Source organism: Penicillium angulare, assembly GCF_028827245.1.
Source record: "Penicillium angulare strain IBT 27051 chromosome Unknown utg000011l_segment0_segment0, whole genome shotgun sequence".
NCBI lineage: Eukaryota > Fungi > Ascomycota > Eurotiomycetes > Eurotiales > Aspergillaceae > Penicillium > Penicillium angulare.
The window spans coordinates 159180-181630 of NW_026623170.1; the positions used below are offsets into that span (position 1 = coordinate 159180).

At 46.0% G+C, this 22451-nt stretch overlaps 9 protein-coding genes across 9 annotated transcripts; 5 read left to right on the top strand and 4 right to left on the bottom strand.

Moving 5' to 3' along the window:
- Positions 1-285: 285 nt before the first annotated feature.
- N7478_012254 (uncharacterized protein) lies at positions 286-1773 on the bottom strand (the record flags this gene model as incomplete). The annotated part of the gene is made up of 1 exon (XM_056928468.1): positions 286-1773. The coding sequence occupies one exon, from the start codon at positions 1771-1773 to the stop codon at positions 286-288; it is 1488 nt and encodes a 495-aa protein (XP_056773026.1).
- Positions 1774-2049: 276 nt separating this feature from the next.
- On the top strand, positions 2050-3615 carry N7478_012255 (threonine--tRNA ligase MST1; the record flags this gene model as incomplete). The annotated part of the gene is made up of 1 exon (XM_056928469.1): positions 2050-3615. The coding sequence occupies one exon, from the start codon at positions 2050-2052 to the stop codon at positions 3613-3615; it is 1566 nt and encodes a 521-aa protein (XP_056773027.1).
- Positions 3616-4049: 434 nt separating this feature from the next.
- N7478_012256 (F-box protein) lies at positions 4050-4907 on the top strand (the record flags this gene model as incomplete). Its single annotated transcript, XM_056928470.1, has 1 exon — positions 4050-4907. The coding sequence occupies one exon, from the start codon at positions 4050-4052 to the stop codon at positions 4905-4907; it is 858 nt and encodes a 285-aa protein (XP_056773028.1).
- Positions 4908-7641: 2734 nt separating this feature from the next.
- On the top strand, positions 7642-8241 carry N7478_012257 (uncharacterized protein; the record flags this gene model as incomplete). Its single annotated transcript, XM_056928471.1, has 1 exon — positions 7642-8241. One exon carries the CDS (start codon positions 7642-7644, stop codon positions 8239-8241), a length of 600 nt encoding a protein of 199 aa, XP_056773029.1.
- Positions 8242-8277: 36 nt separating this feature from the next.
- Positions 8278-8889, top strand: N7478_012258 (uncharacterized protein; the record flags this gene model as incomplete). Its single annotated transcript, XM_056928472.1, has 1 exon — positions 8278-8889. The coding sequence occupies one exon, from the start codon at positions 8278-8280 to the stop codon at positions 8887-8889; it is 612 nt and encodes a 203-aa protein (XP_056773030.1).
- Positions 8890-9943: 1054 nt separating this feature from the next.
- On the bottom strand, positions 9944-10705 carry N7478_012259 (GNAT family N-acetyltransferase; the record flags this gene model as incomplete). Its single annotated transcript, XM_056928473.1, has 1 exon — positions 9944-10705. One exon carries the CDS (start codon positions 10703-10705, stop codon positions 9944-9946), a length of 762 nt encoding a protein of 253 aa, XP_056773031.1.
- Positions 10706-13093: 2388 nt separating this feature from the next.
- N7478_012260 (sulfatase family protein) lies at positions 13094-15068 on the top strand (the record flags this gene model as incomplete). The annotated part of the gene is made up of 5 exons (XM_056928474.1): positions 13094-13219; positions 13278-14127; positions 14192-14409; positions 14473-14634; positions 14700-15068. The coding sequence occupies 5 exons, from the start codon at positions 13094-13096 to the stop codon at positions 15066-15068; spliced, it is 1725 nt and encodes a 574-aa protein (XP_056773032.1).
- Positions 15069-16348: 1280 nt separating this feature from the next.
- Positions 16349-18553, bottom strand: N7478_012261 (2-isopropylmalate synthase; the record flags this gene model as incomplete). The annotated part of the gene is made up of 5 exons (XM_056928475.1): positions 16349-16528; positions 16586-17306; positions 17366-18240; positions 18324-18468; positions 18546-18553. The coding sequence occupies 5 exons, from the start codon at positions 18551-18553 to the stop codon at positions 16349-16351; spliced, it is 1929 nt and encodes a 642-aa protein (XP_056773033.1).
- Positions 18554-19768: 1215 nt separating this feature from the next.
- On the bottom strand, positions 19769-20905 carry N7478_012262 (uncharacterized protein; the record flags this gene model as incomplete). Its single annotated transcript, XM_056928476.1, has 2 exons — positions 19769-20278; positions 20834-20905. The coding sequence occupies 2 exons, from the start codon at positions 20903-20905 to the stop codon at positions 19769-19771; spliced, it is 582 nt and encodes a 193-aa protein (XP_056773034.1).
- Between the last annotated feature and the right edge of the window lie 1546 nt (positions 20906-22451).

A 22451-nucleotide genomic window follows, 5' to 3' on the forward strand; every position in this document is an offset into this window, starting at 1 on the left:
TGTATTCCGTATTCCATACGCCAAGCGCGTACCCAATGCAATAAGTTCGTATCTCGTCAAAACTTGCCAACAGACATAAATACAGCAGTACAAAGCTACATACTATAAACTAAACATGCAAATGCAATGCAAACCCCTTAACATCAAACAAAACAAAACCAAAGCACGGCTCAGATAACACCTTGACCAATTTACTCCATACACCGCCAGCCGTCCAACGGACCTATAACATCTTCCGAGATAACAGCTCCAGTTTATACTCCACTTAGTGAACGAGTGGACCCGTCACCAAGTGGGGCCTAAGGGACCGCGCTGCAAACCCTGTAATTGACGTGACAGCCGGGATACCGAATCAGCCACGGGACGATGGTGCGTCGCAGCAAGCCTCAACAAAGCAAGGGTTGTGAGGGGTCGGTCTCTCCCATTCTCGTTACTCTGCTCATCTCCATGAGCATGAGCATGAGCGTGAGCATCAGAACCGACAGATGACGGGTCACCTGTCGATCGCGACCATCGCGACCCGAAAGAGGCATAGCTAGATAACGAGTGTAGCATCGCGTGCAGACTGGCTCCTGTGGTCCCCACCCCGTCAAGTCTGCTGTCGGAAGCGAACAAGGACCCTCTACGCTCTTCCCGTGTGACTATCCCGTCCACGGCCTCGAGGTGATCGTCCAATGTACTGAACCGAGCGGTTAGCGAGTCGGCCTTGGAACGAATTTGCGCGCGCAATCGATCAAGATATTCTGCGCGACGGCGGAGTTGAGCTGCTAGACGCGTGTCGCGCGCGATAGACATTGAGCCTGTTGATTCTGGTGTTGGCGGGGAGGAGAGGAGACTTTCGATTGCGGAGCGTAGATCAGCGCGCAGCGAATCGAATTCCCATGCTGCTGCGCGAAGGGCCTGGTCGCTTCCTTGGAACTCCAGATCGAGAGCATTATGGGCATCTGGGAAGGTGACTTGAAGCTTGGCTTGGAGATCGGATAGCATTGTTTCGCTTCCCTTGAGGATGTGGGCGAGGGGGGTCAGAGTTTGGAGGGTGATGTCGAAGATAGATTCGAGTTCTTTTTGGGCAGTGCTGATGGTTTGCTCGGGTGAGATGATGGGGTTGGATAGAGGTAAGAAGGGGCGTAGCTGGGGTTTGAGCTGGATACAGCTGTCTGGGTATATGGATTTCACGGGCGGGAGATGGCAGAGGTCTTGGAGTTGGTAGACAGCTTCGGGGAGGACGAGTAGATGGAGGATGAGGGCGATGAGGAGAGCGTTTATTATGGAGCGGAGGGCAACTTGATCGCGATAGCGGATGAAGAGGCGTGCGATTAAGCTTGGGGTGTGAGGTTGAGGTGTTGGGATCGACGAGCCGGCGTCTTGACTGCGAGGTACAGTGGTAACCTGATGTTTATCATGGGTTTGTGATATCTTGCGTCTTTTTTTCATGGTGCTTTGATCCTTGGATAGCACGCCTGGCGCGACCCATGATGCCTCTGAAATGGGTACTTCGTAGATGGAAGGCATAACGAGCTCCGGGCCCAACGTTGTCCAAGATGACGACGAAGAAGTCAGCGACGATATTGAATCCGTGGTCTCGGCGCTGTTCTTCTTCCTCGAAGACCTCGGCTGAGGACTTGGGCTTGCGGGTTCTTCTGGACTATATGATCCCTTCTCTCTTGGAGAGGTAGATTGATTCTGAACCTTGTCCTTGATAGAAGCTGTTGAAGCCATTATCCAAGAATCGCCTAGCACTGAGCCATCTGGCATTCGAGATTGGTTTGACATGACGCTGTAAACATACCCGCCCAGCGGGGTAAACAAGTCAAGATCGTCGGATCGATGAGGATCGGTCGCAAACGCAGGATAAACAAACTCCAAGCTGTACGCTGCAAGCTGTAGAATCTACCGAGTTCCAATCTCAAACCAGTAGTATTCAGTCGCGAAAAAGCTGTTGAACTGTGCTATTGAAGCGCGCTGATTCCGCCCTGCGGTTGTAAAGCGGTGGAGAACGTGAAGAAGTCGCGGCAAGAAAACGCAACGGCTTTTTCAATGCAACGAACCATGCGCCCACTTACTCGGCTTCGGCCACTCCTCCACACGCGACCGGTAGTCGGCAGATCTTTCCAGCTGCAAACATCCAGACCCCGGTGGCTATCGACATCCGCAATTCGTCGGTGCTCATGCGGAGATGCTGCGAACAACGTCGACTCAGTCGCCATACCTCCCTCCGACCACCGAGCTCTAGGAACAACCCAAGAGCTATATGCCTCCTCCATCTACAGCCCCGGCTCTCCTCTTTTCCTTCCAAACGGCACACACGTTATCAATAAGCTTCTCGCTTTCCTCCGCGCCCAATACCTACAATACGGCTTTCGCGAAGTTCTAACACCGAGCATCTACAAAAGATCGCTATGGGAGATATCGGGCCATTGGCAAAACTACAAAGATGACATGTATGAGGTGACTGGCCGCGGTGCGACCGGTGAAACCGAGGGTGAAGTTGGCGAAGACGAATCCTACGGTCTCAAACCAATGAACTGTCCCGGACACTGCCTGCTCTTCAAATCACAAAACCACTCCTACCGAGACTTACCAGTGCGCTACGCCGATTTCAGTCCCCTCCACCGAAACGAAGTCTCTGGTTCATTGACCGGGCTCACGCGCGTGCGTCGCTTCCACCAAGATGACGGACATATCTTCTGTCGGCCACATCAGATCAAGTCCGAAATTGCGTCGGCGTTGGGATTCGTCGAGATGGCCATGAAGACATTCGGGCTTGGACCATACAGATTGGTACTTTCGACAAGACCAGAGACCGACTATATCGGAACAATGGAGATGTGGGATAATGCCGAAAACCAGCTCCGCCAGGCATTGGACAGCACGGGACAAGAGTGGGCGTTGAACGAAGGAGACGGCGCTTTCTACGGACCTAAGATCGATATTCAGCTTCAAGATCAGGCTGGTAAATACCATCAATTGTCAACCATTCAGTTGGATATGAATTTGCCTCAACGTTTTGGGCTTGAATACCAGGTTGCAGAAGGCGAGGAAGACTACAACCCAGCCACACCGGGCGTTGCAACCCCTGTTCTCGTACACCGCGCCATCTTCGGCTCGGTTGAGCGCTTCCTAGCATTGCTGATCGAGCAACATGGCGGTCATTGGCCATTTTGGTTATCCCCACGACAGGGAATCATCTTGACAGTCAATCAGGATGATGCAGTTGTGCAACAAGCGAAAGAAGCCGCAGCTAAATTCTCCGGGTTCAAGGTTCTGCAGAACGATGGCACAGCTCAGGTGCCACGTCCGTTATCATCGCTTGAATCTACTTTCCTGGTAGACGTTGATACCAGTGCCCAGACTTTAGGCAAGAAGATTCAGCGCGCCAAGCAAATGAAGTATAACTTCATCTTTATTTTGGGGTCGCGGGATCTGGCCGATGGAGGTATCACGATCGACGTTACTGGACAGATGCAGAGCAAGACAGACGTGGATTCGGAGCAGTTCCGATCTTTAATTCAGGCCCAGCTTGGAGAAAGTGCGCTACAGAACCCTCGTGCAGTTAAATTGAAGGTGGATGAGGTGCATCCACTACTGGTCCAGTTTGAGAAGAATTTCCTGTGATGCATCTGCTCCAGGAGTGTATTTTAGTCATTGAGCGAACTTGTATACTATATACCAACATTCATTATTGGAGCCTGTTGGTTTCCAGGCTATCTACTTATCGGCTTCTTCATCATTCTCATAAAATCATTTTTCCTTCGAACTGCATCCATGTAGTCTGCAGAAAACTGACGTCACATCACTTTAGTATTATGCAGAAACCAAGCCGATCATCATGATGAATCAAGAATTCCAATGATATTTATAGTATTTCAACTCCAGGTAACACGATTCATGGCCTGAGGAGCCTCACCGTCATTTAGCCACAGTGGGGCTATGTACTTCGTAGGCAGTAGGTATAAAGACCCCCGGACCTCAGGCGTCCACATGAATTATCACTTCAACTCGTCAGCACCTGAATCGTTGCCTCCATACGAAATCTAAAATTTGAAGCCATGGAAACTACACCAACAGATATATTTTCCATCACGGAAATACTGGAAAACGTCCTCCTCTGTCTTGATATAAAGACCCTCCTAACCTCGGGCCAACGGGTATGCCACTCATGGCATGATCTAGTCGTGACCTCCCCCGCTCTACAAAAGCACCTATACTTTCAGCCCGACTGGGAAAAAAGGGCCAAGACCCAAAACCCATTGTTATCAGAATTCTTTCCTCCATGGTTCCCACCCGCACTAGCAGCTACAGACGCCAAGTCAAATCAAGCAAGCCAAGAACTTGAATCATGCAGCCATATTCAAGGAATATTCGGCGGAAACGCTGATTTCGAGAATCTACCTCTTGCAATATCTAAAAACAACCCCTTCTTCATGTATGAAAAAGCCAGCTGGCGACACATGCTAGTCCAACAACCGCCTATAGCCGAGCTTGTGATTTTCAAGGTTGTGGCTAATCGCGGTGGGTCTCATTTTTCGGGGCCATATGCACAGAACAAGGTCCAGACTGATGTATCGTTTGAAGATCTTTATTCACAAGCTTTGAAAGAGAATGAGCCTTTGAGGATGGACTGTTTTTATGATAAAGTCGTATTGACAAGTGGATCGATGCCTTATGAGTGGATGATTGTGTGGGACAGTGATAATGGTAAACTGGAGATCCCGTCAGTTATCCATAGTTATAAGTTTGAGGATTTGGAGAAGGAGATGATTAAGAAGATTGCTAGGATGTATGGAATGGTTTTGGTGGTGTCTCAAATTAGGCAGTGCTGTCAGCCCTTTTTGTGGACGCCGGGTGAGAAGTTCGTTTTCAAGAAGGAGATTTTGAAAGATCGAGATGGAAGGAAGATTGTTTAAACGAAGGGTGCTCATTATGTCAAAGCTTTATACGTGGAAGTAGTATTTCCTTATCTACCAGTAGTATTATATATCCTGATCTCTGTATATGCACATGTATATACTCATTGAAGAATTTGAATAATTATAATCGAGGTTGCATTGGAAATGAACGCTTTAATTATCAGAATACTTTTGATGGGTTCCCTGCAAAGCTAGAGTATCTTGAAAGTCCTCTGGAACGGCGAAATTAAATGAACATCTTTCCTTATGAAGAATCATCCAAAGAATACTGCCATCCTATAGAATAGAGGATAGACAAGCGAAGCGTAACTATGAGCTCGTTTAGCTTGATGGGCAGATTCCTTGATGCTGCAGGCTGGGGTATACAGTGGGGAAGCAAATCGCACAATCGCAGATCTAAAAACAACACATCAATTCAAGTCAAATGTTGTTGGTGAAAAGCTTAAAAAAAGAATAGATTTCAGTAAAAGAAGAAACTTACTTCAGCTTGTGCATTAGTGATGCAAATCGCGAAGCCAACTGGGACCCCGGGTCCAAAGGCCTGAATCATACAGTTTATGACCCCAAAATGGAGCCACATGCAGAAAGATTGCAAGCAAGGGTCATTTGCTCGAGGCCTCATTATATATTAACAGATAAGATAGATCTGCTCTATTTGACAGTTAGCAAGGGTGAAGAGACTGGATTATGTCCGTACATGAACTGAGCTGTTCTGCAAGGTTTTCTCCTTCTAGAACTGTAGGTGCTCCAAGAGTAGTGGCCAGGCAAGAAACGAACACGAAGACCATAGTATGATACGCATATTTCAGGCCAATTCAGAGACTTTCGACTTTTCCTGGGAGCTGAGCTATGCGAACGTGGTGAATTTGAGATCATTGAGTGATGCTTATATACGCATCCAACGGCCATATTATACATCATAAAATACAACCCACTCCCGACACCGGGAATCTGGTGACTACCTGGTAGAAGATCAAAGATGCGGAATTGAGATCTTCAGGGCTGTCAAGGCAGATTCTGGTGACACTACGTTGCATTATAGGTCTCAGAAGATGCATGCAAAGTTTTTCTTGAAGTCTGGAATATCAATCCAGTTGACCCTACGGTGATCAGAAGTTCGGTGAAGTGAAGGTTATATAAGAGTTATTATAAGCTTTGCCGAACTACTACCTGAGCTCTAGCTATAATGCTAGATGGCTTTCTCCTTGGGGTTAATAAAAAGGCTAATTATCACAAGTGGGGCTTCTTCATTACTGTGAGTTTTACACATTGAAAAACAGCTATAGGCTGCGTAGGAAAATGAAGCCCAAGATATCAGTAGGGTGACAATTTTCAAGGTGGTAATTTTTCAGACAAGAAGATTCAAATTCATATCGACTAGTCATCATAGGACGAATTTCATGTAGAAGATCAATTGTAGTCATAACTTGCCAAGCATGTACGTAATCGGGTAGGAAGCATTAGATACCCAATCTACATGTCCAAATTGAGCCCAAGTCGTCATTCTCAGCCTTAGAATGTCTAATTCCAAGGTTCCGCTGATGACGATTCTTTGGTCTACTTTGCCCTAAGTTACATAGATAGCACAGCTAAGATTTGAAGCCAACTAGTTCCCATATCAGCGCCAACTAATGAAAATAATCCCTATGTCTATTTGGATTGAAATTGTCATTAAACAGGGATTGAGAACAATTGTAAGCCACTCAAGGGGTAACATATTTGCAGTAGATTTTGGCTTTTACTCCCGAGGTCGAATATAGGAGCCGTCGCGAAAGCAACCTTGGTTCAATGCGTTGGCCTTATTGACCAAATTTTGAATATATGTTAGTAATATGTCTCAGGGGGGTGTGGAAGCAAAAAAAAAAACACACAGGGGAAAAAATATGTTCCAAGGTTGTGGAAGATGTAAAAAGGAAAGATGGTGGTGAGGGATTGCGTGAATGCCTTCACATATATATATTCAGCAACAGCCACGATCTTTGTCACCCAGACATGTATTTCAATGCTTGATTCTTTGACATTCTATTCTTCGATATATTTTCTCTCATCAAATCCATTAATACTTAACAAAGAATCAGAAATAGGTAGTAAATTCATACATGAGGATGTAAATATACTTGCATGTAGATCTCGTGATACAAAATAGTGAACCCCACTTTTTGGGGTTCACTACGCAGAATAAACCCCTATCTTAGGCTTAGCTCCCGCAGGAAAAATGGATAACTTAGTCATCCGCACAGCATAACTAAACATTTGTCCGATGCTGGCCGCCGGGTAAACATTGCATCCATGGATCCTCACCCCGTTGCCGGGTTGGCGATATTTCATATCTGGCATTTGCCTCACGAAACACCAAGATAACATATTGCCTTGTAGGGACAAGTTCGCGGATCGAATTCCTCCAGAGACGAGTTTGCCGTTTTCTTTTTCTCACCTGGAGGTGTTAAGGCCTCTCAACTGTCAGAAATCACTCGGTTGTCATTGTGGAGCCGGGGAAGTGTTGCAGCAAGCATGAGGGCAAAATTTCCTCTTTAAGCGATCGAAAAACTCGCCTTTTCGACTGTCAGAAGTGCTGAAAAGGAGCCTTGCACCGTAAACGGCATACTTTAGTAGTAAACGGCATACTTTAGTATGACAGACCCGACACCGACCACAATATCTATGCAATTTGGGGGCATTGCAAGGTCAGATGGAAAAGAAAGATCATTTGAAGACTTTGATTATAAAACGCATGACAGTGTTGTTCAACGAAGCGCTCACTAGAGATCGGGAGGCGTCACAGGAAGAGAGGGTGTACCTAGAGGAACTACGGCGCCTGACGTATGATCCCGCACTAATTCCATATTGGGAACTACGGCGATTCGGCTATTCGGTGGAAGAACTATTGGAAGTTGAAACAGCGATAGAAGAATTGCTTAACGGGCTCCCTCTGGGCCCCATGGAGCGATTTATTGTGGGAGAATACTTGATGGGGGAGCCGGAGAACGAAGAAATGGAAGAAACTGAAACAGGAGCTGGAGCTGAGAGAACACTGGAAGCTAGCAACATGATACGCAGAGCTGTTTATTTGGGGGAGCAACTCGCAGAAGAAGAACGATTAAGGCTGCTCATACTGCTCAGACTCGGACCCGGGGATGAACAGGAAGGGGAATTGGAAGAGGAGGATAGAGAGGGAGACGGAGGAGAAGGGGGAGGGACAGGGGGAGGAGCAGCGGGAGGGGTAGCGAGAGAGGGACGTGAATTGGGAGCTTTGGGGCGGGGATTCATAGGATGGGGAGCCTGGAGGCCGAGGAGAGGGGGAAGGGGAGAGGAAGGTGAACGGCGAGCTTGACTAGGAATGCGGGAAGTAGAAACGCAAGAGATAGAAATGCAGGAACTGGAACGACCAAACGTACTACAACGGCAGATACAGCAGCAGGCTCTGCAAGAACAGATACAAGAAGAGAATTCCCAACAACTAGAACAGGCACGCTTGGAACTACTACAGCGAGCGCAACAACAACGAGAGCATTATGAACTATCGCCACAGGTGGTGGAGCAACAGGCCCAACCTCATATAGGACCTATTCGACACAACCGAAATGACAGCAGCATATCGTCTCGTAGAACTAGAGCTTCACCCTATCTTGTTCCCCAGTCAACAGGCAATAGAGGTCCAATTATGCTAGCCCGGTCCAGGTATAGGAGGCAGGCGCAACAGCAACAGACCTATCAACCACCACAAATGATACAATTGATATACCCGTCACTACATAATGGGTATTTGCGCCAATCGAGACGTGCTCAATACTTGCAGGCGCAGCAGCAGCAGGCCCAAGAAACAGACGCGGCAGCAACAGGCGCAGACACAGGCGTAGCAGACACAGGCGCAGCAGCAACAGACCCAGCAGTTGCAGCGAATCCACCAGCAAATGATACAGGAGGCTCACCGTGGTTCTACCCAAATCAACAAAGACAACAACAACGGGGACGACATTGACCAACTCCGGCACAAGAGCGAGCACAATGGCGAGCAGCTCGACAGGGGGAGCAAAGATCCCGGGAACTGTTACAGGAACAAGCAGCACGAAGAGGCATACACCGTTGCTGGGGATGCATAATGTCGAACCGCAGTCCCTGTTATCATCAAAGCCGTTTTGGTTTAGTACCTCGTTATATCCGTCACCGTCGCGCTTCCCGTTCTAGTCCGAGGCGCGGTCGCAGTCGCAATCGCAGTCACAGTCGCAGTCACAGTCGCACTCCAAGTCCAACTGTAACTTGAAGGTAATACATCACAAAACTGAGTGAGTTTGTGGATAGTTGCCATGACTTTCCTGCCGGTATATATTATGTATATTTGAATAAGTGTTTTTCTGAATGCCAATATACAGCACAATATACTTATGAAAAAGGAAGAGTTGATGAAATTAAGTTTGTGCGATTGTTTATATTGTTTTAATCGAGTGGTCTCCAGAGCTACATACTAGTTCAAGTTCATGGTCTCAATTATACGAAACTTTCCTATGGTATTCTTGTTTGTTGCCTTGATTTCCCAGTTTTCTTCAACCGTTCTTCGTTACAGATATTTTGGAGCCAAATTTATGACTTTTTTGAATTATGATTATTTTGCTGTTTAGAATAGCTAAGCCCTAAGTGGTTCCATAGACACTCCCACTGCTAGAAGAAGGGCTGTCAAAGTTAGATTGAGAAAAATCCTGGAAGGGGTAAGCTGATACCTCTAATAGAGGCGGCGACGAGGGCTCTCATGGTTGCTAGAATTTCAAGTTGTATGCGATTGCCAGATGAAGATGAAACCTTGAAATCAATCAACTAGGAAATTGATATGTATTAGCCTCAGTTCCAAAGCTCATTGAAATGAAAACATATGTTTTATGTGGCCTGGCGCTTCTTTTATATTGTGACCTTGCTGCCAGTGGTTATTATTCTTCAATCATGCTCCTGTTAGACTTGAAAGAAATCAGACTCGGATACAAAGAATTTAAACTGAATAGGACATATTCGATTATTGTTTATCTCTATGGCAGCAGGAAACTTCAAGAACTTTCCCCGGTGCGCATAAAAACATTAGATGGCCTACTGCGCGCTAAAAATTCAGGATCAACCGAATACTCAATCTCAGATTGAGGCTTAAACCCCATTTTTCCGTAAACATGTCGCCCCATGGCCGATCCCTCCGTTATTAATTCAAGATTGCCTCGTCTCTGAGCCTCATCAAGCCCCCATTGAACCAATGCTCCCGCAATGCCCTTTCGCTGATGTGCCGGGTCAACGGCACACATATCCAAGATCATAACAGCAGGGGGCACTGCTGTTGCTTTTTCCTTCACTACTTCAGTGCGGTACTTGTGTAGAGATGAAAGAGTCTGACAAATATAGCGTTGTTCGGGTTCGTTTCCGGGAAAAAGATCCTCAAGGTTCAATGCAGTAGCCAAATCTTCTTTTTTGGTGACTGGATCACCGTGGCCCTCTCCATTAGAGGCTTGCACCCAAATAGCGAACCCAGCAATAATACGCTTATCGGGTGTCTCTGCGCAAGGCAATGTGGCTTTGAGGAACACGGTGTTTGGATTTCCACTGCTGTTCGTGGTGGTGCGTTGCCAGCGATTGACCATCCGGGCGGCTCCGCGCATTCGTCCTTCGGGCGTCTCCCATTCCGGATATAGGATCTTGAAAATGCCATCTTGTACCTGGCGACCAAATGCTTGGCACACACAATCAAAAGCCTGGATTATGTCGTCGGCATTATCAATAGGCTCAATGTGTAGTCCTTCGTGAACTCCTGTTTTGGTAGACATTGCGTTGCGCTGGTGCAAAGTTGAAATGGGTTGTTGTTACGGAGATGTATGGTCATAAGTTATAACACTTGTCCTTTCCAAGATTTGGTCCCTCGGTATGCCAAGCGTACCGGGGCTATTCCGGGGCACTTGCGGGGTCCGTTCAAGCAACATTTTGATTTAGCGTGATTGTAATGGACCCCACTAGTCATAATACAGAAGTTAGAAGTGGCACTATCGGCCTCCGTAGACCTTCTACATATAATTAGAATGAGGAGAGATGTCCTGCATTTATTTATATTCCCATAAAATTTGGCACCGGAGTTAATGAATATTAGTTTCCTAGCTAATTGATTCCATCTCCAATTGTTCATTTCCATCTCTCCAAAACCATACCATTTAAGTACTGATTTTCTTCATATTGTATCATGAACTCATTCCTAGCGAATTTCGTTGTAGAGAGTCGTTGCTACCAAACATGTTTCTACTAAATACTTCTGCGGCTTCGATATTACCCACGGGAGTAGTCTCACGGCAATCGAACACCGGTGGGCTCGAGTAATTATGTGATAGCCCTCGACTTGTTATCTTCATTCCACTCTTGTGTACTAGTTGATCTGCAAAACTAGCAATGAAGGAATGAAAACTTGCAAGAATGCGCCCTGTCTTTGAGGGCCCTCTATAGAAGATATACCATGAAGGGGAGAACCTATACCACTTACTACCGAATATCGTATCAGACCAGTGAGAGACTTTGTGCTCCCTCTCATTTGCAGTCATTTTATTAACAAGGGAATAATAAGGATAGCGACGTTTTCAATTTTAGCTTTGTAAATGCGTGCGATACTGGGACTCGGCAAGATGAGAATCACTCTTTGTACTATACCATGTTATCTTCCTTTGACCTGATTAGTGGCGGGGGGCTTCGATTCTGGGTATAGTCGATCGATATGTTAAGAAATCGAAGTTTAAATTTCTTTTACAATATGATAATAATAAAGAGATAGTTTGAAAGCCATATAGTAAGAACACAAAGAAGTGTCCTGGGTATCTACAAAGATAGTTTTAGGCTTTCCTTTCTAGTTATCCTTTGACGTATTCTCCTACTTCTTATTCTACAGGGTATCTACACGGAGTTTACATTACAGATAGTAGAGTACTAGACGGTAAAGATTAATATATGCCCAATTGGTTTTCTCCCGATGGATGCTATACTCCCCGTACTACAAGGCTAGGAACCACTTCGAATCCAGTGAAAGTATTCATCATTTTCCATGTCGACTTAATACAATCTTTTTGGGGGGTTCTTTGTGGCTTGATTGGGGCTTTATTATGTCCGAGGTCATATTCTATCCTTTCCTTGAGACAAAGGGACAAATTAACATCGATAGCCTAGTCGGATATTCTGATGTACTCTACTTCTTCCTGCTCCAAACTAAAATCGTCGGAAATTCAATTTTGCTTGCAGCATCTTATTTTCCCTAGTAATCCTCTTGGTAGGCTTGGAAGACATCAGGCACAGCGATGGCTTTAGGTACTTCCAATCCTTTAGCTTTTTATTAAATCATCACATCCTGATCTGTTGGTAAGATCCACCTCATAATGAATTCATCCCTGAAAATTACAAGAAGAAAAAATAGGAGGGAGGACTTAGACGGTTTTATTTTAGAGCTAAAATTACTCTAAGATGGAGATTTCTATCGCGCCGAGCTCAGGTTGTTTGACCTACACAGCTCGGTTGTAAATTTACCGCCCACATAGGCTTATTATTAGTGCTGCCGTTTCCCTTTGGTATATCCACTTCTCGATTTCAGAATTCAGTAGAATTTCGCTATTGAACAAGGCTTTTTCTTGTTGGCTAGTAAAGACATGCTTCTCGGCAAAGTTGATCGTTGACTGGCGTTAAAGTTTCCCCTCTGCCGATGTCGTGATAACGACTCCACACTATACAATCCACTCTCGCATCATTGATGAGCGAAGCTCGTAATCGACTATGTCTTGGCACCTCAATACTATGTTCTCCACCGCAAAAGAGAGTACGAAGAAGCTTATATGCCCTGCGTCACTCACCCTGATCATCCCCTAAGGCCTCGGTGTCCAATTCTCCCCGTCTTCAACGACGATCGGCGGGAGTCACCCACATTGCCCTATACCCCGTGGAGGAAGATTTACCGTACGATCAACGATGATTTTCAATTGTGCTCATTTTCTTGAGATATGGCACAAGCATGATGTACATACACTCGTGGAGCTGTCCCTATGACGATGAGGGGAAGTTGCTGGAGCTTTTGCTCTTGAGAGCTCTGACAGCACGGAAACACTTATATATGAGGTCAAACCCGACTCTGAGAAATAATTTGAAATCAAGATCAAAATCACTCTTCGCAAATTTATGAAATTTTCATTATAATGAACATCTTCCGATTATTATTATTGGCTGGTTTGGCTGTGGCCAAGCAGCCGAATATACTCTTCGTCTTAACTGATGATCAGGGTAAACATGTTGGTGGATTAGAACATATGCCAAATCTTCAGGTGAATACCACTAGAAATGAACCTTCTAACTAATGCAGTTTACTGACTGTACTTGCAGGAAAAACTTGTCCAAAAGGGTGTCAGCTATCCAAAACACTACTGCTCCGTCGCTCTCTGCTGTCCTTCCCGCGCAAACCTCTGGACAGGCCGGATGCCACACAACACAAACGTAACAGACGTCGCGCTTCCATACGGCGGATACCCCAAAGTAGTCGAAGCAGGCTGGAACGACAACTACCTCCCCCTCTGGATGCAAGACGCAGGCTACAACACCTACTACGTTGGCAAACTATGGAACTCTCACACAGAAGACAACTATAACAAGCCCTATGCTCGTGGTTTTAATGGGTCAGACTTTCTCCTCGATCCATGGACATACAGATACTATTATGCCCGTATGACCCGAAACGGAAACCCGCCAGTTCAATATAACGGGAACTATTCTACAGATGTAATTGCTGAAAAGGCCTCGGGATTCTTAGACGAAGCCATTGCGCAGGATAAACCGTGGATGCTTACTGTTGCTCCTAATGCGCCTCATGCGAATGGATCGAATGACCCTACGCTTGATGCGACTTGGTTTGGGGAGCCGGAGTATGCACCGAGACACGCGGATTTGTTTAAGGATTTGAAGGCGCCTAGAGATGGGAGCTTTAACAAGCTTATTCAGGGGGCTGTTAGTTGGACTGAGAATGTGCCGGAGCTGAATCAGACTGAGATCAATTATATCGATGTCTTTCAGAGGTGTCGGTTGAGGGCTTTGCAGGCTGTTGATGATATGATTGGGGACTTGATTGATCAGTTGGATCAGGCTGGTGAGCTGGATAATACTTATATTTTCTTTTCGACGGATAATGGGTATCATCTTGGTCAACACCGTTTACAACCGGGGAAGAACTGTGGATTTGGTAAGTTTTCCTTTAATGCGGGTATACTTCACCGGCTTTGTGGGCGGTACTGACTACAGTATAGAAACTGATATCAATGTGCCGCTCATCGTTCGAGGTCCTGGTATCCCTGAGAACCAGACCTTGGAAGCTGTTACTAGCCACACGGACTTGGCGCCTACTTTCTTGTCCATTGCCAATTCCACGAGAGAGGGCCTTGATGGAAAGGCCATCCCAACAACTGTCGCTGCTAGTAATGCGGATAACAAGTCTGAACATGTGGCAATTGAATATTGGGGCTTGGTATGTTTAACACGTTTTACCAATTTAAGACACTACCAGGGAACCTAACATATGAATTGATAGGCTGTTCCTGAGGGTATCTATGGCTATGCTAGCAACAAGCTCAATGAAGTCGGCAACAGCTACAAGAACAACACATACAAAGGCATTCGTCTCATTTCTGAAAACTACAGCTTATACTACGCTGTTTGGTGTACGAATGAGAAGGAGTTTTACGATCTCCAGGTATTCAATCTCGTCTCTCTCATTTTGAATCTTGGGTATCTGTCTAATGTCGAATGAAATCTTAGGGCGATCCCGACCAAACAGTCAACCTAGCAGCGAACCCTTCTGAACATGCCAACTATAAGATTGCTAATCGTGACCTTTCACAAATCATGAGTCGTCTTGATGCGCTGATGATGGTTCTTAAGTCTTGTGAGGGAGATCAGTGCCGTTATCCCTGGCTTCAATTGCATCCTAAGGGTCAGGTGAATACGTTAGCTGAAGCATTGGTGACTGGATTCGATAATTTCTACGCCAATCAACCTAAGGTGTCATTTTCTGCTTGTGAGCTTGGGTACATTGTGGCGTCTGAGGGAGTTCAAAAATTCAATGTTTATGGAGGCGGGACGAACCAAAAGCGATCGGATGATTTGTTTGCTTTCTTTGATTGGTAAGGGTTCACTTGTATTGGTTTCTCAATTTTAGAAGAGATAAAATGTGATGGATGCACAAGTACGCTTATTGTGGATTTGGAAGTTGGCTATGGCCACAATTAAATGAATGATGAATAATGAATATCCAGGGACACTTTATTATCTTCTATAGAATCATACCTCTACTATAATATACCTACCGGAGAATTAGTTTTCTCTCCCTTTGACCACACACACACACTCTCTCTCTCTTCTCTTCCCCCAAAACATCTCCGGGACGTTACTCCACCAGTGGACCAGCAATGTACTTGACTATCGGCATCGTTTGCATCCAGTCAACAAGGAACATGCATGCTGCAATGATCGACACTTGTAGCCTCATCCCAGGCAGATCCGAAATCCCTCGGACTCCGGCCTTTCCAGGGTATGCGCGCGCTTCTCTAACACTGACTCCCCCACTTTCAACATAAATCAAGGACACTGCTTACAGAGAATATCAGGATCGGGAAGCAACAGGGTGACACCGGGTGATAGATTGTATAACGTATTCTGGCTTCGAGCCCCCTTTCAATTCTACGACTGGCCCAGATATCGTGCTGCAAGGGTCTGTTATGGAAGCTATGACGGGATCTGGCGGAACATAGGGCCTTTAGACGGGTTTGCAAGGTTTCTGCCGCATAGATGCCTGAGAGTCAGACATCCATGACCCGCACTCGACCGTCTTGAGAAGCCATCTCAGCCGTCCCGCATGTAATTAGGTTCTCTTTCTTCCATGTTTAGAAATTTCGTTTCTGTGCATTCTACCTTTAAATCACGCAGAAATAGGCCGTCTAACAGGGTCCGCCGCAAGTCCATCGAACACGGTGTCTCACCTGTCGCGGATGGCTTTATAATATATGGTAGTGTTAAGTATACATCTTAGAGCTTAGGTATAATATCATCTAAGCCTTTAGAGGTATCTAAGTAAAGGTATTACGAGAGACGATTAGACCGATGATTGGAAAAACCATTGAAAACCTCATTGGAAGGACGTGTGGAAAGACGTATAGTGTAATATGATGTTAAGCGCGTATTCAAAACCACCGTTTCTAGCAAGGAGTGAAATTATCTATCGGGGTGACTGTAGTATGTTTGATAAACGAAGATGAGAATAAGCAATCTTTTTTAACATTGTAATATTGAATTAATTCAATTTGATATATGCATGCCATTCACATGTACAACTCAGATGGAAAATGCATTACTTGCTAACTGCTCCTCGTAAATAAGTCAATTCAAATAACAATCACTTTTGTAGCCATTTAGGCCTCGGCTTGCTTTGTGAGCAGGTCGATGTTAACCTTGTTGGTGAGACCACCGGTGGCAGCAACTGCGTCGGAGTTGCCGGTCAACTGTTCGAGAGCCTGGATATCATCGATGGTGAGAGTGTTGGAACGAATAGGGCGGAACGGAGCCGGCGATCCGGACTGTGAGGCAAGGAACTATATTAATTCAATTAGTATATTGTTCAGGTCCAGACAATAGTTATGACAACATACCGAGCTGGCAGCGCTCAGCATCGCAATGAGCGAGGCTTGAACCACATCAGCGTGGATGCCAACACCCCAAACCTTGTCCTTGCTGCCGGCAGCCGAGCAGTGGATATATGTGGCAGCCTTCACGTCACGACCGAGACCATTAGAGTCACGACCGCCAATAGAATGCTCCTTGTAATCGATGACATCCAAGTCGATGCCGAGGGTAGCGAGAGCTGCAGCAAGAGATGACAGGGCACCAGTACCCGTACCGGTAATCGCGTGCTGTACATTGTCGATTTCAATGACACCAGTGAAGCGACGCTTAAGGTTCTTGGTGTTAAGGGCCTTGCCAGGCTCTGGGGGAGCAGGTGACTGCGAGCGATCGGTGGTGATGCTGTAGTCGATGAGGTTGAAGCGGGGGTTCGACTTCAGGTGGTAAGACTCTTCGAAGAGGTGGACAACCTCGGCAGGACGCAGTTCGCGGTTAGCGTCCTCAGTCGCTTGTTGGACGAGCTTGCTGAACTCGATCTGCAAAGCGCGGGGGAGATCCAGCTCCAGGCTGCGCAGAATGACCCAGGCGGCACCACCCTTGCCACTTTGTGAGTTGACACGGATAACGGCCTCGTATGTTCGTCCGATGTCTTGGGGATCGAGGGGAAGGTAGGGCATTCTCCACTCGTCATCGTCGGTGGCATTGGAAGACTCGCGGAGCTTGAATCCCTTGAGAACGGCGTCTTGGTGACTGTGAAAAGAGTTAGTGAGATTTCTTGACTTGGCGATATAGAAGAAAATTCAACATACCTTCCAGAGAATGCTGATGTGACGAGCAATCCTCCATATGGCCAACGCTCGTTGACGGGAATCTTATTACTCTCCTCCACAACCTGAATAACAGAGCAAATATCGGAGAAGTCGACATTAGGCGAGACACCTTGTGTATAAAGATTAAGAGCAAGGGTGACCAAGTCAACGTTTCCAGTGCGCTCGCCGTTACCGAAAAGAGTACCCTCAACACGCTGGGCACCAGCCATCTGTGCCAACTCAGCAGCGGCGATAGCACAACCACGGTCATTGTGAGGGTGGAGCGAAACAACAAACTTCTCACGCTCAGTCATACGATTGCAGAAGTACTCGATCTGATCAGCGTAGACATTGGGTGTGGACATTTCTACTGTGGCGGGCAAGTTGAAGATAATAGGATTCTCGACGGTAGGTTCCCAAGCAGCCTTGACAGCCTCGCAGACCTCAATCGCGAAATCAGGTTCGGTATCGGAGAATGTCTCTGGGGAGAACTCGAATTGCCATTCTGTGCCGGCTTGGGCGGGGTCATCCTTAGTGATTGAGCGCGCGTACTTGGCACATTCAACGGCCTTCTCCAAACTTTGCTTCTTGTCCATGTTGAAAACGATTTGGCGGAAACATGGGCTTGTGGCGAGGTAGATGTGCAGGATGGCCTTCTTGGCACCAGTGAGAGAGTCGACAGTGCGGCGGATCAGATCCTCACGGCAGGGAGCGAGGACTTGGAGCCAGACATCATCAGGTGTGAGGCCGGGCTCTTCGACGAGGCGGCGGGTGAAGTCGAAATCGATTTGTGACGCGGCAGGGAATGAAACTTCGATTTCCTTGTAGCCAATATCCACCAACATCTTGAAGAACTTAAGTTTTTGCTCGCCGTCCTACACAGTCCAAATACAATGCATTAGCTAAGGAATTGCTCGATCGGATTTCATATCCGCAAGAAACGTTGTGAATTGTTTACCATTGGATCAGGGAGACTTTGGTTGCCATCGCGAAGATCGGTGGCCAACCATCGGGGTGCCTTGTCGATGGTCTTGTTGGGCCATTGGCGGTTGGGCAAGTTCACGGGTTTGAATGGCTTGTACTTTTTGGAGGGATCTTTAAGCCTGATGTCATTGTCAGTGTCAATTATCCCAGTGCATGGGTGGTGTTCGCGATCATTCAATTGACCATATCAACATACATCGGCATGGCGGGCAGTTGGCGGGGTATATAGTGGGGGAGAAGGAGAAGGAAGATAAGAGATGATAGGAGATCGATGCGGTAAAAGTACACTCAACCGTGTACCTGAACAAAAAAAATTATTTTACCCAAAAAATCAAATGGAAGTGTTCCTCTTATAAAATGCACAGAAAGGAAAAAGGCCAATGAACCGAAGGGAATTTGTGACTCAAAAAGACCCGCGATCGTCGATGACGCCGACAGCGGAGTCACGTGGACGCCCCTTGACTTTATGGCCTGTCTCTACACTAATTCGGACTAAACTTGACTGGAAGGGCGTGAGATCGGCATTTTTTTGACGGTCGGACTTGTATCTTGTACTACCCAGGTTTCCCTATTTGTTATTTCATATCCGTTGCAAACATCATAATCGAATTGAATTGGGTGTTTATGACACTGGTAATACAATTGCACTAGCAGTGGCAATTTCATTATAGAATGGACCCCCGAATTCGGAGCATTCTTTGCCCTTGACCATAGTTCTATCATGTCCACGCCGCGTTTAACCGCGCATAGCTCATATTTCCATATCTCGGGCGCCGAGCTTCTAGTTATTCAGTGCAGTCATTAACAACGCACCAATTTAGATGGGAAGTGATATTCACATGCCAAGGCTTTTATTTTATTTTATGCCGAATTACTGAGATAACGCTAAATTTTCAAAAAAGCCGAAGTACGTTTATGTGTGCGGGATATCTCCCCCTATGTTCCTTCAATAGCTATCTGCGCTTTATGCTTGGACAAGCATTCTAATAAGGCACTATGAGCACTAAATGATTTACTGCCCACTGGAGAGAAACCTCCAGGACCCCTTCCAATATCATTCCGGTTATTTATCGCTGATCTAGCTGAAATTCTTAAAGAAGCTGAGCAGTCAATCTTAGATACATGATGCTGATCAAAATTGGTAGCTGTCGCCTCGATGGCTGAGTATAAATGATGAAAACAGCGGCTAGACAACGCCAGCTATGTATTCTTCCTCCAAGCTAGCCGTATCTTCAAGATGCATCATCACCGTTCCGCAATCAGTAAACGACTCACAATATCTAGCCGAATTGCGTGCCACTGAATCTGCCCATGATATCGAACCGAAGCAAGCGAGCTTTGCGTATTGGAAGATGCTTTCTTATCTTGAGACTCAGATAACATCGTTGGCAAAGCGAGACTTGAGATATGCTCAACCAACTAGGCTACCCTCTTGCTTTTTAAGCCCTTTGCATCAGTAGCACGTTTTGTCTTTACCTCTTCGGTCGATACTCCTCTTTTTCGACGTTGAGCTTGACGCGTATCTTCTCGACGCTGCTTTTCCTTCATTCTATCCCAGGCAAGAAGGATATGGTTTTCTAACCATTTGGGTGTTAGATTCCCTGAGCTAATGGGAGTTTTGAGGGCTGCTTGTGCATGCTTTGGTTCTGTGTTTCGGCATGGAACATCCAGAGAAGCGAAATCATCCATCAAGGACCCTTCTTCCCAATCCGACCAGAGAGAATTAAGGATGTCGTCAAGCAATCGAATCGGGTCGTCGCTTGGTGTCGCTTTCCCCTTTCGTCCCTTTGGGGTGATGGGAAGGTCGTTTCCATCGAACTCTTTGAGAGCAAGCAAAGTATAATAGTCCACGATGCTTTGCACTGCTTCTGCGTCATCGGCCTTGGAGTCCAAGTCGTACACTTCCTCAATGCCACTGGTTGCTTTGCACTGCGAAAGGGTAGAAAGGCTAATGGTCTGCCCGATACGGAGGAGAAGATAATCAAGTGCTCTGGGCGCTTTGGTCAGGATGAGAGGAATAGGAAATTTATGAAAGGCTGATTATGCTTCTGTAGCTCGCCTCGAGAAGGTCAAATTCGGGCTAGAGTCTTGCTGGTTGTTGAGAGATTAGCAGGCCAGCATAGGCTGTAGAGGTGTTCTTGGTGAAACTCACATTATTTGCTTGCAAATCTCACCAATGTTGGCAGATTTTAGCAGACTTCTGAGATGTCGAGGCGCTCTCGCCGTCACCGAACAATTTTGGACACAATGGCTTCTCCGGTCGAGGGAGGCTGGAAAGTCAGATTGCGAAGAGGTGAGAAGACTTCTGTGATCGGCTTCCAACAAGAAACTCAACCCTCTCTGTAGTGGAAATGCTCAAACTTGGGAAGGAGAAAGGGGAAGAGAAAGGCGAAGGAAAAAAAGTAAAAAGGTGGTGGGAGGGGGAGAAGCTCTAAACCTCGCCTCACTTCAGATGCCCAAGTGGATGCCAAATATTTTAGATACGCAGAAAGACCGAACTTTGGCTTGTGTGTGAGGGAGGGAGCTACGGTGGATGTCGGAAATAAATGCACCCATTGGTGCTAAGGAGCTTACAAGGCACCCTTGACTTACATCTACTGAAATCGAGAAGAAAGCGAAACCCTATGGTGACAACTTCACCGGTTCATAAAGTACAGTCGGCTTCGCTTGTGAAGATAGTAAATAGTCTTTTCTTGAACACTATGCGGATTCTTGGGAATTTTGATACTTTTGATTTTCGGTGGCCACTTCTGTAGAAAGCTGCCGTAAAAATTACTATGAAAGCACAAAGGTGCAAGACACAAAAAGTTCAGCGTTGAAGAACCAAAGAGAGACGCGGGGTGAGGCTCATATGTATAGATGAGGCCCAGTCCCCAACGGACAATCATATTGGTCCATTCCAGGAACCGGCAACATTTTTTGAACATTGCGTTGAACATTGAACATTTTGAACATTGAATATTTGAACATTTGAACTGCCGGGCAGATGCCTACTGCATGCCCATCGCCCCGACGCTTCCGTGTAACAATACTACAACTTGCTATGAATACAGGCTTTCTGTATGGACTATAGAAAGCTTTGGAGGCTCGGCTCTCGGCGCCATCTTAGGAAGTGGCAGTAATCTACTTACCCAGTTAAGCAGTATTAAAAATTTCCAATCCCCTAAAGCGAGCTTTCCTGCCAAAAATTGCCAAAGACTAGGAACCATTAAAGATAAATAAAAATAAAAATAAAAATAAAAAGATGACCCGTAAGGGACTTGAACCCTTGACATTAAGATTTGGAATCTTACGCTCTACCAACTGAGCTAACCGGCCGATATAGGGATCGTCCACAATTTGGGGCTACCAGGCGAATCGGGATAGATTTCTGATTTAAAAGCCAAACCGGGTAATATTTCTTGTCCAGATTAGGACTCATAGCTTCTTTGGTTGGTTTTGTCCCAAGTCTCCATCAAAATTCGGACGAAATTGAGTAAAAGCTGGTTGATACCTGCATCTGGTTAACGGCCCGCTCAGTACTTGAACAAGCCTAGGTATAAATTGGCTGTAGAGGACTTTTACAGTAATACCTCTTCTAGCCAGTCCTACCCACTAGTAGTGTTATAGATTCTCAGCATTCACATTAACCCTTAAGCTGCTAGGACAACAACCTACTCAGTACCGAAAAGCATGCCAAAGGTGTCTCGGAGCTTGCCCACCATTTCAGGCTGGCGACCAAGACTTTATTAGTTATACTTTAAGTTCCTCAGAATGGTAAGCCCCAGTCCTAGTTAACCACTTGGAGATTAGACATTGCCAATGAATCATTAGCACAGTCACTACACAGGAATGTCGAAACAGTCTTTGACACGGGGGACTGTGTATAACTCTGATTACACAAAGACTGTAGCTATCGCCAGCGATGCCTATCCCGGTCGAGTCGAAGCCTTTAAAGGATACAACCTTGGAACCTCTTTTTATAGGATATAGAATGATTGAATTCTCTAGAGGAAAATGATAGTCATCTATCGATTGATATATTTGTCTAGGACTTTATCCCAGGGCGAAAAATAAACAAATAAATACAGATTTTAAACGCCAAATGCCCAATAGATATATG